General features: G+C 39.7%; 2 protein-coding genes across 2 annotated transcripts in view; one reads left to right on the top strand and one right to left on the bottom strand.

The window, feature by feature from the left end:
* The window catches only part of jupa (junction plakoglobin a), a 19,177-nt gene extending 15,574 nt beyond the window's left edge, over positions 1–3,603 (top strand). Inside the window, 4 exon segments of the mRNA XM_018664623.2 lie at positions 676–797; positions 1,067–1,106; positions 1,955–2,090; positions 2,575–3,603. Of these exon segments, the coding sequence (XP_018520139.1) occupies positions 676–797; positions 1,067–1,106; positions 1,955–2,079 (287 nt within the window). The 3' untranslated portion in view covers positions 2,080–2,090; positions 2,575–3,603.
* On the bottom strand, positions 3,164–19,102 carry LOC108875608 (Kv channel-interacting protein 2). The gene is made up of 9 exons (XM_051070800.1): positions 15,483–19,102; positions 7,322–7,424; positions 6,978–7,098; positions 6,755–6,824; positions 6,306–6,376; positions 5,971–6,078; positions 5,774–5,878; positions 5,273–5,335; positions 3,164–5,009 (listed from the first exon to the last, which is right to left on the bottom strand). The coding sequence occupies exons 1-9, from the start codon at positions 15,553–15,555 to the stop codon at positions 4,962–4,964; spliced, it is 762 nt and encodes a 253-aa protein (XP_050926757.1). The 5' UTR covers positions 15,556–19,102; the 3' UTR covers positions 3,164–4,961.

The raw sequence follows: 19,102 nt of genomic DNA, 5'->3' as shown, positions 1-19,102 counted from the left end.
CCGCTCTCAAGCCTGTCCAGTAAATATGAAGCCACAGCCAGCAAACAGTTATCTTAATTAAGCTTAATTAGCATACAGACTTTGGTTTTTGAACAGATTAAAGCAACAAGATGTAATGTATTAATGATAATTTAGAAGGGCTGGCAGGCAAATTGAACAGAGCCAGGCTGATCTCCGTTTCACCCCTGTTTCCTTTCTTCGTGCTAAGCTAAGCTAACAGGCTTCAGGCTTTAGCTTCAAATTTAACAGACAGACGGAATAATGGTATCAGCCTTCTTATCTAACTCAGCTTGAGTTTTAAAGATGGTTATCTGTCCTCATGCCATCATTTGGCAGCCATGAGTGCTCAGAATGGCTTAAATAATATTTGCATTCCTCAGGTTTAGTTATATTTGTCTTTATATGGCATTTACATTTGTAATGAGCCATAATGCCTTGGGAACTATAAAAGAAAAAAAAAACCTACAAGTCACTTACATCAGCACTGAAAACTTTATGTTTTCACTACCACTTTGTCTTTAAACCTGTAACTCTGAGAGTTTTGAGTGCATTCCAGTCAAATATGTAGATTTAATCTGTTACTCTTTTAAAAACCACACACTATGACACATTATTAAAAGGATCGTGAGATGTTTTTGTACACAGCTGAATGTGTCTTGATCCTTCTCCCCTCAGCTACCTACGCTGCAGCTGTGCTCTTCCGCATCTCTGAGGATAAAAACTCAGACTACAAGAAGCGAGTGTCTGTGGAGCTCACACACTCTCTGTTCAAACACGACCCCGCTGCCTGGGAGATGGTGAGTGTCTGGCGCCCTCCGCTGACAGGACAACTGAACATTAAAATTGATTTGTATTTATCGCCTTCAATGTGTTTCAGGTTTAATGCATCACAGCATTGTTATATACTGCCAATAGCAAGACAGCATACATTCTGTGAAGTACTTTATTTTAAGAAACTGGTTATTTATTATTAAATCATAAATGATATCCGAAGGACTATTAATAAGCTGTCTACATGAAAGTGTTGGCTTTAATTGACCTTTGCCCTCTTGTGACCTCTTTGCAGGCCCACAACACCGTCCCCATGGATGGACACTATCCAGATGGTGAGTAACTATGGCTGAAATGTGCACACAGAGCACATTCCTCAGCACTGGGTCCCTCCACCACAGGGAACAACCACAGAGTTAAAATGCTGTCATGTGTTAGCAGGTTGTCTCCCTGCTGCTGCTCATTGACCAGCATCATTTGGATAGCCAAAAAAGCTCATTTTACTGGTTAAAGCAAATACACTGGTTACTTGATAACTCAAGCAACACAGACCTAGCTTGTATTGATGTTTATTGATGTGTGTTGTACTTTCTTACTTTCATGTCAAATCAATCATAAACTTGGCCCCTTCCATCTGTCCTCTTCAGCTCTCTGTCGCCATTCCGCATATAACAGCATACTTCACTGCATAGCTCGATTCTTGTCTCATTCATTTCAGCCTTTGACTTTTCTTTATCCTTAATGCCTCAGTCCTGCACTCCTGGTACATTACTACCTATTCCTTATTCCCGAGTCTGTCTTAAAAGGGTTTCTCTCCATCAAACTCCATCCTGTTGTTTCCTTATCTGTGTTTGTATCTTTATCTTAATTCCCGTCTTCCTTCTCTTGACTTTTTCTCCTTTTATGGCATTGGTATTCTCTGTCTCCTACTCTGAGCAGCAAGACTCGGAGAGAAAAGGGAGCAGCTTCTCTTCTCTCCATGATCACAGAGTTCCAAAAATGTGCCTAAAATGTGGAAAATGTTTCTGATTTCCACTACCTCCTTCAATTTTCTGCGCTGAATTTGCCACTATCGTGTCAACAGCAGTAAATAAACCCTCAGAGTACGAGGGAAGCTGAATGACATATGATCTGTTGGTCCTGTGCATAAGTAGTAAAAACAAACAAATGTACTCTCTTGCAGAACTGGACGCCGGTTTCCAAGGCTACGGCTACGCAGGTGACATTCCCATGGACGGCATGGATGGAAATATGATGATTGATGATTACACAGGCAGTGTGGCCTACGACAGACAACCGTACGCTTAGACATATTAAAGGTCAGTACATTCTTATTTTATCAGCAAATCAGGATACATTTATCATAATTTAAAGCCCCTTTGTTTCTGATCGTGTATTTCTCCCAATAACATTAAATATCAGTGACAATATATGAGGCCATTAAAATATATTTCTATGTTTGAAGAGGCTATTGATTTGGTTCTTAGAGCAATGGGATCAAGAAATGAGCTCAGTACAATCTTAAACACTGCTTTAATGTTTGTCGACAAAGAATTGTCCCAGTTTAATAAGAAAACTTACAATATATGAGCCTTAGTGGTATGAAGAGTAAATCTTGTGTAGAATTTTGAAATACATTTCTTTGACCCTCACAGGAAGTCAGGATCTTTTGCAATTTATTTTCTTCTAAGTGTGAATTCCAGTAGAATTTACAGTAGTTTATTATTACATTCATTATCATATTTGTTGCTATTCAATTTCAAATCAACAATGTCATCAACTGTCTTTTTCCTCTTCTCACAGACTCAGAAGAGAAAGGGGAAGTAGAAGAGGAGGGAGAGGAGCAGAGGTGGGACGTAATGGGACAAAGAAGAAGAGAATATAGTCGTCAGTAGAGATTATTCCCTCTGCGCTCAGCCTAATGTAATATATGCAATTATCACTGAGTATGGGACTCTTAATCTTAACAGGGCTCAACTTTGTTTTATAGCCTAATTTTGCTGATTATAATTATGACCATGCTTGTAGGTTTCTGTTAGAGAACCTTCTAAGAGTGTGTGCATGTGAGTATGTGTGTGTGTGTATGTGTGCGCGCGTGCGTATGTGTGTGTTTGTGCTTTTGGGTGGGTATTCTATGCCAAAGAGATTTTATTTTGTGATGATAATCCTGTAGCTTCCTTTTTTTAAAGAAAAAGAAACAAAAAAGAGAATAATAGTTGAAAACACTGCCAGAGGTGGCTCAACGTGCATGCTGCACCTGCTCACCGCTCATTTCTTTCTCAATGCCTTTGTAACAGACACTGCTGTCTTCGCTGTAGTTTTGACACTATATACCGTCAACTTTCTCCCGCTGTGACCCCCAGGAGTCGGTGAAGAGTTGGTTAACACGGACTCACTCTTTTCTCTCGGCGCTAATTCAATAGGAGTGAACAAATAAGGAGATGTGGAGATCTTTGACAGAGCAGTGTAGGGCTGCCCCCACTCTTATGTAATCAGCTGATTATTATCTTGTTTAGGTGAACAAGATGGTTATTCTTTTCTTTTTTTAATGAATTGTTTCTCATCTTTTATAACTTATTTACTGGGAAAGATTCACATTATCCAACATTACCAGAAGATTGATGAGAAAGTGAATTTAAAGAGAAGATCATATGTGACTATAGTAGTTTGCAGTTTTACAGATTTGTTCAACAGATTAGTCAACATGTAAGATGATATAGTTGGGGACAGCCCTACAGCTAGAGCAAACTACTGACAGGGAAATTTCTTTCTACTTAATAAGAGTTTTTACTGAAATTTTGTTTAATAAAAATAAAGGATATATTAAACATATGGTGTCCTTGTTTATTGAGTTGCAGATCAGAAATGTTTAACCTGTCTTTAAAACACACCATCCCACCAATGCAACGCTCAAGGTGTGTTTTGGTCTGTGCCGGCCTCCATAAAATTCTACACTCACATCACTACTGAAAACTCTCTTCTTTTTGAAAGTTAGTCTTTTGAAACAGCTGTTCTGCTCTGTCCAAGAGGCAAGTGTTTTTATTTCTCAAATAGCCAAAATTCCATTCAAAATATCTTTATTCTCCTCAGCTCTTCGCTTTCTATCTTCCATAAAAATTATGTGTACAAGAGAACAAAAAACTTTACAGTTTCTCTTTCATCTCCATATTCATCCTCCCTTTCATAACAAATCAGCCAAACATAAGGGGGGTGACATGAATGAATGAATGAGTAAGGAGATTTTTCACATTGTTCTCATAAGTATAAATTAGTCGTGTAAACCATGACAACAAAATGCAAAATGGGGAGAAATTAAAGTGTGAGTTATTGAAACTGATAAACCAATGAAGGGAAAAGCTCCTCCAGTCCTACTGCAGCTCTGATGTCTTTTTTTAGATTTTCTGCACATTAGTAACAAGAAGACATCAGGAGAGACTGTTACACTAGTGGGCGTAATATTCAGCTGGTCAATAATATGTCAATTATGTGCTTTTTGCATAGCAACTGTGTGGTTTTATTCAATTTTTATCGTCGTCACCACGTCCATATAGAAAATATAGTCACACTTTAATTCAACATTTCAATCCACTCAAAACAGACACATCATGCAGACACAATATACAGTAATATAATAAATGTGAGAGGTGAGCTCCATAAAAACACTATCATGTTACATTAAGATTATTGCTAAAATGTAGACTCCCCATAATGAGGGTTGTCCCTTACTGTAGTATTACTGTGAGTATAGCAAGCGTGTGATACTTAACAACATTTTTGTTCCATGTGTCTGCTCATTCAATCTCTCTCATGTGTATCATACATACGATAGAGAAATAATTTATTTATGAGTGAAGACGTCATAGGATGTTGAAAATGCAGTTGCCTGATGTGCATATCTGCTGTTTTCTTGATGCATCTGTTCACTGATGCTTATTGTTACTGAGCTGTTCACGTACAGCCTTCAAACATCAATCATCAAGTCGTTTTGGAGCAAGACCTCACCTCGATCATTCTCATCCCAATCCGTTCATTGACACAATTTAGGAAAGGGTAGTTTGGGGTTTATATCCTCAGGTCACCACTTCTGTTTAGGACCACAAACACCACCCACTCAGGCCAGGGTTCTGAAGAACTGTACTACAGAGGAGCTTCTCGCTGGAGGGAAATCTCACATCTGCGTTTGACAAACTTTAGATCACATTATCAAACATGTGCATGGACTGCATGATGTTTTCATCCTGGACAAGAGGAATAAAAAATAATAATATTATTTTAATAGCTACAGGTGGCAGTGCAGTTTCCATTAGTCACATCATATAAGAGTGTATTTGACATATTGACATATCCAAGACAGATTGAATTGAGAGCAAATGGACTTGGTTGTAGATACCGGAAGACCTTTCAGTCTTTTTTGAGTCCATGCAGCCCTTCTTGGATAACCATGACCTAGATGATTAAAAATCATCACAGATATTGTTGAGATAATTCAGTTTCAAATTACCTTTTGGCATGTCTCCAGGAACTCCTCTATGGTGACCACCCCGTCATTGTTCTTGTCCATTTTCTGCAAAAACACAACACACAATCACAGACAATGCCTGCAATGTTTTCATTCATGTTACTAGCAACTAGCAATTAACAACTACAACAGATGAACTAGGGACCCACTCCTAATAACATTGCTCCATAGTACTACTAGTGGTCGAAAACTCCACAGGGTACCTTTAAGTAGCCCAAACAACATATAGTGTTTTAGGTATTTATTTAGTATGTACTGCACATGCAGGCAAATAATATGTGAAACACAGTGAACCTGTGCTTTATATGAGACTGATATGAAACACCACAGCTGAGTTGCTCTGATGAGATATAACAAATTACTGAACTCTTACAATACACACAAATGGTGTAAAAGCACAACTGCAAAGGAAACAGATCCTTCGACTCACTTTGAGTTCAGTGTTGGAGCTGTGGAGTGTATTCGCTCATCTGTGAGTTTTACCTGGAAGAAGCTGTCAACGTGATCCATGGGAGCACTATCCTTCATACTGGGGTAGGTATACTTCCCCATCATGTCATAAATGGAGTGCATGATGTCTGTCATCTCCTGGACAGAAGAGGAGAAGGAGGAAGAGAAGAAATAAGAAAAAAAAATCCTGAGCTGACAACATAACTCAAGACAGGGAATGGTAAGAGTACCTCTCTGGTGATGCAGCCGTCCTTGTTGAGATCGTACAGATTGAAGGCCCAGTTGAGTTTATCAGTGATGGAGCCTCTCAAGATGATGGACAGACTTATAACAAAGTCCTGCAGCAGGGAAACAGAACATTTAGGCATGACTGAGATCAGGGAAGTGGCATTAACATCAGTGGGTCAGAAGGTAAGAATGCAAACAAGACCAACAGAGAAGTAAAAGAGATAAGAAGGATACTGTATATCTACTAGTATATACCACATTAGGTTTTAGTGCCACTCCTGTTTCAAATACAACCTCTGATAATCATGTGGTGTTGGGATGGGGATGTGGTTCTCACCTCAAAGCTGACCGATCCATTGTTGTGGGTGTCAAAAGCTTCAAACAGGAAATGAGCATACATACTTGAATCTGAATGGAAGAGAAGTGAGGACGAAAATGTCTCAGTGTTTCTGTGTGGTCACCACACTAAGATACTTTACAGGATTTTTGCCTAAACTGACGAGAAGAGAGAAAAAACTTTTAGTCTAAGCAAAGACTAAGGTAAATGATTTTTCCAATGAGCGTATGAACTGAAAGAGATTTGTCATCAGATGCAGTGTTTGACTGGAATAAAATGCTGCAAACTCTCAACCTGTGGTCAAAATTACAGTGACACAGTGATCAGATACTGGTGCTTGCTTTGTGCAGAGTTTCTCAAAGACCAGCCTACATTCAGACTCCTGCTGGAAAATTGTTGGTAAAACAGATGTTGAGTTAGGTGGATGACAGGAAGTGAGTCTGACTGACCTCCTTGAGGGAAGAACTGGGAATAGATGTTTTTAAATGTTTCCTCATTCACGACACCGCTGGGACACTCCTTTGGAAATCAGAAAAATATAATGTCAACTAAAGAAAAACTACATGTAGTCACACAAACTTTCTCCACCACAAAAAAATAGATCCAAAGACACACATCTATGGTATTCAGACACTGCATATTCATAAACATGGTTATCCAGTGGTTACTGACATTTTTGAATCCCCGGTAAAGGACCTGCAGCTCTTTCTTGCTGAATTTGGTCTGTTGTACGAGGCGGTCGAGCCCCTCTGGTCTGTAACATACTGTCGACAGTTCACCCTCATCAGCTATACTTCCTGCATGGAGGGATGGAGAGAGAGAAACAAAATGGTTACTTCCTGAGATACACCAGCGTCAGTGAAGCACTACATCCAGAGGAACAGGTGAAAGTGCAGAAAGGGAGAAAAAGTGACTAAATTAAGTTTGATGTGTAAGAGGATCTACAGTCCCTGTGACTTAGTGACTAAATTCATATTAGGGGAATCTGAGTGATGATAGAGTGTGTGTCCTGACACTTGCTTTGATTAACTGAAGAGCTGGAGCCAGAGCGACAGCAGGGGAGCAGTTTGAGGAACCGCTGCTTTATGGTCTTTTTATTGGGTTTGGACGGAGGATTACCTGGAAACAACCAATCACAGCAAAGATTAGAGGCAGATACAGTGACCCATATACAGGACACCGTGTTAAATGGAGAAAACATGAGCCAAACTCGACTCAAATACTTTGAATCACTTGTCCGTGCAACTTGGCATGCACAAATTAGTTTGCTGACCTGGCTTTGAACCAGTGTCAAATCAAAGCTGTTTGGAGAGCATCAACAGGGCTGAGTGAAATGACACATGACTGAAGCAGTCTGAGCTCCGAGGGGGTCAAACAGGGTGCCTGATATTATTCAGGTTTCAAGGTTTTTGATTTCAGATTTGCTATGAAAAGAAATTATGTTTCTTTAATCCTCAATTTAACCAGCAGGACTCTTGAAATACTTGTTTTGCAAGACAGACTTGGTCCACTGTGTGTGTGATTAACAGACAACAGCAGCCTCTTTAATTCAAATGACATGGAAAAGCTGTGTGATTTCAGTGGGTGTGTCAACATGAGTTTCTCTACAAAATTTCATTGCAATCCAATAGTTGTTGAAATAATTCAGTCTGGACCAAAGTGGTGGCCTAACTGACCGACAGCCAGACCACATCAACTCCCATAACAGACAGTTTCCCCCTCCTTTTCTCCTTAAGTAATCAAACAGATGTTAAAATCATTTCTTCACCTTAGTTCACACTCACAGTTTCATGTATATTCTTTTTTATCTTGTTTCAACTCTTCATTGAAACTATACGATGTTTAAACAGAGTAAAATAATCAAAAAAAGACTCCATGTTTTTTCTTTTTTTCTTTTTTATGGCTGCACCATTCTATCAAGTGGAAATCAGATGTGTGGACATCATTTTATACACAGTGTTGTCTCCATGTCTTTAACCTAAACCTAACCTTGAAACATGTCCCTCCCTTTAAATGAAGTGTTTTATGTTACTTGCTTTTTGTCCCCATAAGGAGGACAAGTCCCCATAATGTGCCTGTGTAAACAGATTTAAGTCCACACAACATGAGGAATACCAAGACGACACACACACACACACACACACACACACACAGACACAGACACACAAATGGTGTTGCAATGAAGAGACTGGACATCCACCAGCCTTGGCCTTGAGAGATGCTGCAAGGATTTCCTCCACCACACCTACAACCAAATGTTGTGTGTGTGTCTGACACACATCTAGCAACAGCTAAAACTGTCATTTTAACAACCATAAAACTAACTCTGGGTGACACTGACAATTAAGTCAATGGGAACACCTTAGAACTCCCTGCCCATCCTTAACAGGCTCTAATATCTCCTCTTTCTCTGGTTCATGCTGAATGTGTTTGAGGATTGTCTCTTTTTCTTCTGCTCTGAGATCAGTTTTCAATCATCCTCCTGGTGCGTCTGATGAGCTTCTCTCTCTGTAGCAGTCAGATTGTCTTGTCGACTTATTCTTCGTGTGTCGAGTCTCCTCTGTGTGATGTTGAGCTCTAATCCTGCTTTGCTGTTCTTTTCCTCTATTGTACCTCCTTACTTTTCAATCCAAAGTAGTTTTCTCTAGACTTTCCCAGCTGATAACTTGTTCCAAAGGTGCATGTCCCATCTTCATCAAACTGAACATCCTGACAAAACAGAAGCATGTTTTGCCCTCCACATGCCAGCTCCTCTCTTCATCCTCCTCCAGCAGGAGCAGCAGGGAGTTGACACACACCTGCTACAGTAAAACACACATCTCCCTTCATCTTTTCCCTTCTTTATTCTGAGGCTTTGGCTGCTCCTCCATTCTCTTTGTGTTCTGTTTCGGGGTCTCTGATGCTTCAGGTTCCTAAAGGCATCCTGTTATGTAGTCTCTCTTAACATACACCAGACCTCAACCAAAGAGCAAAGAGATTACTGTTTTCCTCAGATTTAATTTGTGTTTCTCCTCCAGACAGCCATGAGCTCTCACAACACCTGGTTCACAAAGTACAGTAAATTATTCTGTTCTTATCACAGCTAACCACCAAGATACATCTGCAACAGTTGTCCCCTCAGAGAGTGCATGTAACACAAGAAAGATTTCCAGATGTTCATGTGTCTGTCCTGCCACCAGAGGACAGTGTTGAACTACAGTCAGATTACGCTCTCTAATTCAGAGAGAGGATAAACACGTGGCTGGACGCAACTCTGCACCGTGGGGGACTGAAACAGACAGACAGGTGATGATGCACCTCCACTCTCACTACTATCCAGAGAGAAAACCTGTGAACCCATCTTGACTTTCTGACGATGTGAATCCACAGAAACCTAACTGTAACAGGGGTAGAGAGGCAGCTGATTGAAAAAGGTGGTAAAATGTAGAAAAGAGAATAAACCTCAGAGAATTTCATTTACAGCCACAAGAAGCTTGAATGTCTCACAGATGGAGTCCTGCACAAAAAGCCAGGGTGTTCTCACTAAAATGTGAACCCACCAATCACTTTATTTAACAGTGTTCACAGCTGCATTATCACCAATTAATAATTCTGACAATAAACAAATAAATAAATAAACAGAAGTGAATAATTTCATGTGATGACATGATCACATAAAAACTAAACAAGATAAATGATCATGCAGCACAGATACAGTGAAAATATCAATGATACAAATTTATGTATACAACACTGAAAAGTTAGTATAAAATACAGTGAAACTTTCACTTGAGAAATGAACAATAGTCTTGTACTGAAATGCTTTGCTCATGGGCATCAGGAACAGCTACTAAAAACAGGCCTAACTTTTCCTCCTTTATGTTATATCATTGGAAAATGAAAATCTGCCATCAGTGTCCACACAGCTGCTATAAATAAGCATCAATTATTAATCTAATTTCATTCAGTTAAAACAAACCAGTTGCCTCCCTGCTTTTCACTTCTGTGTTATGTCTTCTGCTTAACATCCTTACAAGTTTTACATCTGTCTTTATTTTTTCACTTTTTTAGTTTTTTATACTCACAGTAAATGAAACAAAATCTAACTGCAGTCAATCTCATTCTTGAAGATCTGCTCAGAGCTCACTTACAGGTGAGTCTGTTACGTGTAAGTGTATTTATCATGGGCTTAACTGTCAGTGGATATTGAGGATATGTCAGTCAAACTATCAGATGCAGCAGCTGCCATGGAAAAGCAAATAAAGCTTTATGGTAGATCAGGCATTCACAGGCAACACAAAACACCTCAGCCTTTATGATGCAGGAGACTAAAATTGTTAAAAATAAATAAATAAATAAACTGGAGAACCATTCTGCAAAAACAAAAAACCCTTCCCTGCTGTTTCCTTTCTTTCTAGCTGACATTTTTAGATGTGACAGAGCGCAGGCCTTCGATCGCAGATGCTTTCTACGTTACTGAATTGCTTTCTAAAGGCGACTTGTTTGCACAGAAATCCATCAAAAACAGGGTGAGGGGTTGTTCTTAGAGAGACGACACTGCTTACAAATGTCTCGCACAGCTGATGCATCATTCCATCTGATTGCACGAGTTACATAAGATCATAAACATCAGTGGGACAGAATGTAAAAATTCATGCCACTCACTCTCAGGATTGGGCTCACACTGTTCATCATGTTACAATTTGAGCAAATGCAACATACTTACTCAATTAGACTCTGCATGGGGACTTTCTGTTTCTAGGAAAACAGGCTAATAAAGTGCTTGAAAAGAAACCTTTTAACCGTCCCACAGCACAAAATGAACAGCGCATATCTGCGGGGGTTTAACTGAGATGTTGATGAATAACACTGACTCAACAGTTACTCAGGAGGTGCCGAGATTTCAGACTATCAAGCACCCCGTCCTCACTTCTGGAGACCCTCTGGGTGACTTTGATTGTGTGAATCGATGTGAACAAATGCAGCCCTCTGAAGCAGATCAATACACTCCTCCCTGCTGTTACTAACACATTTAAAGACTCTTTTAGCTACAACTCTGGCTGAAAGTACTTCAAGTGGCTTTCAGTGGCTCTGTGGAAGAGAAATTCATGAGAAGAAATATGATGACCACAAGGTACTGAAAAAGGTTCAGAGGGTTACAGGTTATACCTATAAAGAGTATATAATTATTCATCAAGGACTCATGAAAAGTCCCAAAGCCCTTCAGCAGGTTGTGAAATCACTGCATTTCAGTTCATTTTGAGGGCAGTCAAGATATTTACAAACTCAAACTTCTGATGTGAGCCTAATCAATGGGCTTTAGATGAGCAGAATCATGGAGGCAAGAGGAAAAAAGCTCAAGTACTTGAAATATTGACTTGGAAGATAAAAATCACAGTGGAAGGATTAAAGCATCTAAAGTGGCTGCTGCAAGTATGTGTGTTAAGCATAATGAGTGTTTTTGTTGGTTTTCTTAGAATTATGACTGACTAGTAAGATAAAGCTTTCTTATTTAAATTGTCAGATTTCTCACTAACTACAGAGGCTTCCATGGGAAAGACAAAATTTTCTTCCCAAGAGTTAATTTTGTTCCGTTACTCTGCTCTGCTCCTGACTTTGCTCCCTGAACATTTGTTTCTTGTCAATTGTAGGAGATTGTTATTGATCTATAAAGTAACAATAAATGATTTATTAACCATAAAGAAATTGGTAAAACTTGTAATTGCTTACAAAGGTTGTTAGACTGGTGATCGTCCCTCTGTGTGTGTCACTTCACTGGCAGCATTTTGTGTTTACTCTAGGAGCTTGTGGCAGTTTAAGGGAGGTCAGGCAGCTCTAAATGAATGTTTGTAAGTTAATGTTGCTCAGGGACACAGCCTCTGTACTTATCATAATCCTTCAGAAGGACATGGCTCAGATTATGGACGCCCATTTTATACAACCATGGGGACACACAAACACACACACACACATAGACACACACTCACAAACATATTTAAAATTACACACACATCATGAGCTTCAGTGATTGTTACAGAGGTTTACATCACTTTATTTTAGCTCCTGTGTCCTCACAGGATCAGCTTTGATTTTTTGATCTTAATACAACACGATTCATCTGATTCACCAGACTAAAGCCATTTCCATTTGGCACCTACAACATGAAAACTATTTTGCTGCTACATGCTTTTATTTTGAAATAGGCCATATAACTATGTTATATAAATGTACTAATGTTACCAGTGCAGTCTGATGGATTTGGGGGTAAAAATGTCATGATTTAAAACATATTAAAGCATTATGACCCTTCCTGTGGAGGACTGTGAGTGTAGTAGCATTAGTCTGAAAACATACTGTGTTACTATTACTACACAATTCTGAAATGGGAAATGCTGTAAAATGAGTACTTTTAATGTTAGTACATTGAGTGTATTATATTGAGGACACTAATATTTTTACCCCTGGTAGAATTTTGAATGTAGGACTTTTACTTGGAACAGAATATGTATACACTGTGGTATTCTTATAATTACTTGAGTAAAAGATCTGAGTATTTTTCCTGCCACTGCACCTTTCTCATACAAGCACACAGAGAAAAAGCTGACTAGTTCATTCATAAATGACACAAAACATGACCCTACAATGTGTACTGTTCAAACAGGGGCTGTCACAACACTACAGACAGTGTCAGTTTGGAAATCCCATGAGATTCAATACTGAACCCTAAGCTAGTACAAAGAAACATGAAAATACACTTATTCACTTCCTTGTGAAGAGTTAGATGAGAAGACTGATACCACTCTTATGTCTGTATGAGCAGCCAGTTAGCTTAGCTTAACATAAAGACTGGAAACTGGAAATCCACTTACCTGCACCTCTAAACCTCAGACAGATGCAGGCTACCTGTCTCCAGTCTTTATGCTAAGCTAAGCTAGCTGGCTGCTCACAGTATTTTCACATGAAACGTACAGATCTGAGAATGGTATCAATCTTCTCGACAAGAGAACTAATAAACATATTATGCGAAATGTTGAAATATTACTTTAAAATATATCAAAACAATGAGTCCATGACATCATGGTTCAGCTCATACAGTCTGTGGTTCAGCGGTCCCACAGCAGCAGTCAGTCAGGGTCACTGTAACATGTGAAGTGTAGTGTAGAAAATGATGACTTGACAAAGATCCAGTATCAATAATGTATGAACACAAGAGTAAACAACATGAGGTTTTCAGCAGCTCAGAGCAGCTCGGACATAAAGAACTTTTTTTTTTTTTTAGTTTCAATGTTTTTTAGATACAGCTGATAAATCCTTTAGATTCCTTTTGACCAGCTTTTTCCACAAACATTGGTTCTTGGTTCCTTCATCAAAATGTTTCACACAACTGTTTGTCAGATACAATAGACTTGAACAGTGCAGGCTGCAGTTACACAGTTTGGTGCCTCAGGCTGTTGAGAGCCATGACGCCACCGTGCCTCACTCTTTAATAAAAAGCTTTGTTTGTGTCTCCTAAACGCCCCCTAAAGCCTCTGTGCCCGTGCACCTGTTCACTGTTTGTTTAACCTGCTGCTGAATGGGTATCACACTGGCTATTGTGCCAGCAACAACTATCAGCCATTAAATAAAGCTTCATCTACAGTACTTAAGAAATGCCCTGTAAACCACATGTGCTGCTCTTTGTGTAATATTAAAGTGAGTTATTTTTATACATATATTCAGTTATTTTTAAAGGGAAAGAGTCTATTTCAGGAAGTTGTCACAAAAATGACAGGACAGCCTTACAAAGTACAAAGCGTGTGTGTGTTTACTGAAAAAGCTTGTCTTTGTGAGCACTCAAGAGGAAGATAAAACACTGAAAATGTCCTACAAAGAGAGGAGCCTCACTGATCTCATTAGTCTATAGACACACACTGACAGGTATAATTTTAGCTGACATAAAATGAACAAGACTCTTCTTATGTTTTCTCTCCTCTCTTCTTCAGTCCTAACCAGTGCGTTTATTTGAACTATCCCTATGTTGAGCAGAGTGATGAGCAAATTTATGACTTTTTGTAATAATATCAAGTTTTTCTCACATCTTTGTCAAGCACATTAGCTCTGAAGGTGTTTTTTCTCCTTCATTTGAGTGTATTTGGTCACTCACACTGTATTTTTCAGACCTGATTGGATGAAAACAAACACATCAATAAAAAGTATTAACAGTACTGATATGTTATTAAGTCTGCCACTAATGATTGTTTTCATTATGCGTCAGGTGTTTGAATTCTTTTTACAATTAATCAGTTACTCATGTGGGCTATAAAAAGTCAATGACAATTTCCAGTGCACAAGGTGACATCCTCAGACTGACATCAAGTTCAAGCTCCAAACTAACTGATTAATTGATCATTGGCATTGGGCTACAGACAGATGGTAACACAATGTGTTTTCAGCCTGAAGCTACAGCAGAATGACATTAATCTAACTAGCCTACAGTGTGATTCAAACATTCAGTCCTGTATGTGGGTATGACTTTATACTTAGTCTCATATTGAAATAAAATGTTTTCACTGCAGTGTCCTATCAATCAAATTGATTTTTACAAAACTTCTTGTTTTTGTATCCTGGATTTTTTTTTTCTTCTCCCACTTCCACATTTCCAACCTAAGAAACACTCAAAATTGATCATGTTAACCTGTCAGGCTTCAGGTCTGTTTGTATGTATCAGTTAGGAGAAAAGAAAAAGCGAATGAAGCTCCTGTTTGGATGAGCTGTAGTGTTTAGTGTCCACATCTACACACACACTGACTGAATGAATTTTGAGTTTAATATAAACCTGTTCTCCCCTTACATTCATTCATACCTGTCATTTTAAATATCATATATCAGTAAAATATCACAGAGTGATAACAGCCCTTTGAAAGGCTTTGTGTCTGTGCTGGTTTGCAGGGGGGAAAAAAAACGGATTGTGGTGCATTAAAAACCCATTCAGCCCAATAGTCAAGCACTTAACTTAGCAATCAGTCTGAGTGGTCTACTGTATACAGCGGTTTAACAGATGCTCGTGAAAAGCCAACACAAACTTTCATCAGCGACTGAAGATTACAGCCAGGTCAGCAAACAGCAGCAACACCAAGCAACTGCTCAGTTACCCATCCTTATATATATATATATTTAAAAAAGAGAACAAAAATGACGTGATGAAAAGCTTCCACCTACCAGTGAGTGGGTCGTAAGATCTGTCCAGCTCTCTGGAGTCTGACAAACTCTGGTCCTGACTCCTGGATTTCATGTTGTCTCTTGGTTCTTACTAAACCGCCGAGCTGGACCTGCAAGGATCTGTGGCGTGCGTCGGTCGGAGCCGCAGTTCATCTACGACTTCTGCGGCTTCACTCCTGTTTGCATGTCACTTTTCTTCAAGCACCAGCCTGTGTGGGGCAGAAAAAACACAAGAGCGACACACGGGGAGAAAGTCCGTGCGAAGCGCTTTTCTCTCTTCGTCCTTCTGTTTCCTCTCTACACAAACTGAACTCCCGCTCAACATCAGCGAGCACTCACATCCACAAATCAATCTTCTCACTCACTTTGACGGGTTTCTGAGGGTTCAAGGTTCAAATGTAAAGGTGATGTAAAGTGACGCGCAGACTTCACTGTGCTGAGTGTCCAGGCATCCAATAATGACAAAGCATCCGCCTGACAGCTGGAGCATCTGCATCTGTCCGAGCTGTGATGCAAAGGCGGGGGGGCAAACCATCACAGATGAAACAAGAGAGGGAGAGCAGCAGACAGACAGACAGACAGAAGGATGTGTGTGTGATAGGAGTGTACATATCTGCTGATCTATGCTTCACTGATGGATGATCTCCCCTTGGCTCAGGACTCCAGCAGCTTTGGCTGTGATGGGGAGAAGTAAAACCTGCGGATCAATACCTTGTCAGCTCCACGTCCTTGAGCTGGTTGAGCAGAGTTAACGGATGACTCACTCATATTTCAGAAAATGCAAGCAGGAAGGCCGTCATTAGAATAATATAGCCATAAATACACACCATAAGCTGGATGGAGACAAGGGAGGCCACGGGCGGGTTTATGGGATAAACTTTTAAGATCTCAGCAGCTTTGTTTCCCATCAGAAACTTCTGTTTTAATTAAACACTAACATGTGATACTTTTGGGACATCATCAAGGTTTAAAGTAACTGAGTAGCTTTTTGATGTAGGCTATATTTAATTCTTTATTAGAGTACATTTTAGAATCAGTGGCCTCATTCTACTTTCACCTCAACTTTTTTGTGATGTATAATTCTTTTGGATAGACATGAATTACAAGGTTGCTTTCAAAGAAACAACGTCATGACTAAACTGATAGTGCTGGTTCTCACAGTCAGGGTACCACATTGGCCCCAAAGAGCAACTTTTGGACTTGACATCCCACAGTCTTCTCTTTGATGTTTCAGTTCCTTCTAAGAGCTATTCCTGCTGGTTAATGATCAAGGCTGCCTTTCTTCCTCAAGTTCAAGACTTTCTTTGCTAAGAAAGTAAAGATTTCAGTAAAATGGAAAAACCCACAAGAACCACAAGGAGAAAGAACTGAAGGCAAAAGAGGTAGATTTCAAACAGAAATTTGTAATTTGGCTACATCATTTGAGATCCACAAAGGTGTGTATCAAATTTTGTGCTAATCCCAGTAGATGTTGAGGTATTTCACAAGACAAGCAAAAACTCTTATCTCCAGGTGGTGCTAGATGAAAAATCAGTAGGATGCATCATCTGGTGACCATGACTGTACAAACTAATTTATACTAATTAATATGTGTGTGCACGCTTCACAGTACCACCCACAATCTGACTTTGACATGTAAAACTGCAGGAGTGTCCCTTTAATCCAAGCTCAAAACCCAAATGTAATGGGGCTAGTTCTGAGTTTTCTCTGCCACCAAACATGGTTTCTTGCCAGCAGTGGGTGCTGGTGATGTTTCGCTTGCCAAGAGCTTCAGCCATCATTGCTTTTACAATACAAGAGGTCAGAATACACCCTCTTAGCAACACTGCTTCGTCACGGCAGTCTGGATGCTAAAGTGAGCACTATCGGAAAGTAACAAGACAGGCTGACTGCACTGGAGCTCATTGGTTAGCATGCTCCCATCAGCAGAAGAAAAGAAGCCGTAGAACTAGAAGCAAAGCACCCTGTGCTGGAGACAGATCTTGGTGAGTAAAGGAGTTAAGTTTAATGCTGAACTTGGACTTGAACAGGCATTAACGCTAAAGTTGGCTATGTGGCCATAGCAAAACTCAAAAATAGCCCTTTAAACCCTGCTCAGATTATTATTCAGTGAATGTAACAAGTTCCTTAAAAATGTTAGTATACAACCCAGGACAGATGAAATATAAAATCAGCCATAAAGAGTGTTGTTATGTGCTGGCCTTTAAATTAAACTCTCAAACCGTCACGTTGGAGAAAAGAGAACTCATTTTGCCAAGAAAGGCTGAGTAATGCTTGTTGGGGATAAACAGTGTGGTGAAGCTTCCTTAAAGACAGGGAGACGAGTGAGGGATTATTATGTCCCCCATCAGAAGACTGATGTGGAGGAAAGAAAACATCTATCAGCTGCTGGAGAAAGAGCAGGATAAAGAAAAAAGAAAGGACACAAAAAATCCTGGTAAAGAAAATCAAAGAGTGGAACAGTGGTGATGAGAGTGAAGCAAATCGGTGACAGAGGAAGAAAAAACTCAAAGGGAAATAGAAGAAGGCAGAAGGAACACAGTGGAGAGGTATTTGAATACATTATGTGCCATGGGGCAGTTAAATCTCACAGTATTGATGGTGTTTATCTCCCACAGGGGTTTACAGAGAAGTTTAGTGTTGCTGCAAGCTGGAAAGTGGAGCTGACAGATAACCAATAATGAGCTCTGATTGATGCCTCAAGTTATACACAAGTATGGAGTGATGATACAGGTGACAAATAACACACACTCTCACACACACACACACACACACACACACCCGCACAGGTGAGCTAGCACAGGCTGTTCAGAAGATAATATTCAGTAAAAGAAATAAAAATAGTGCCACACGTCCTCAGGAGGTGTGTTTATGCTTATCCTCAGAAAGAGGCAGTTTGACTTGATTTACTTCCCTCATATTTTCTGCAGACACAGATGCAGGCGAGGACACACAGATAAAGAAATGAAGGGATGATGGAGGGAAAGAGGGGCGTGGGGGGGTTGGTTCAGCCGAGACAAAGTAGACAATCTCCCCTCGAATGAATATTTGATGAGAAGGCTGATATGCTCAAATGAAACGTTATAAATACACAGCAGCATTAGTGGCTTGCCACAGTAAAATACCCTGGCTTGGCTCTGTCTGAATGTCTAAGCTATCAACACACACACGAACACACACATCGCACAGATTATATCAGGGAGTTAATATACTGCCCAATATACAATATAGCCAACGAAATTAGGGGATTTGGAATTGATTCATGTCAGGGGATTGAGATGTACCGTATTAAAACGACATTGCACAGAGGGATCTCTAAAAAACCATAAATACTCTCTCACGCTTTTTCTGTAACACACCACACACACACTTAGAGTCCACTTTCCATGCTACACCGTTATTCCCAGGCTGCACAAAAGCACATTATCATCTCTGGAACACGGTTTTTGCACATTAACATCATGTCTTGCATGTCCATTAGTGGCTATCAGGGTCATTTTCATCAGCAGACACATACACAGTATAAATAAGCATGTTAGAGACAAGAGAAATACAAAGGCAAAGAAAAGAGAAAACGAGGGAAGGTGTGTGTGTGTGTGTGTGTGTGTGTATGTGGTGGT

This window comes from Lates calcarifer, linkage group LG5 (assembly GCF_001640805.2).
Source record: "Lates calcarifer isolate ASB-BC8 linkage group LG5, TLL_Latcal_v3, whole genome shotgun sequence".
Classification (NCBI taxonomy): domain Eukaryota; kingdom Metazoa; phylum Chordata; class Actinopteri; family Centropomidae; genus Lates; species Lates calcarifer.
This window is presented reverse-complemented; position numbering and strand designations above follow the sequence as displayed.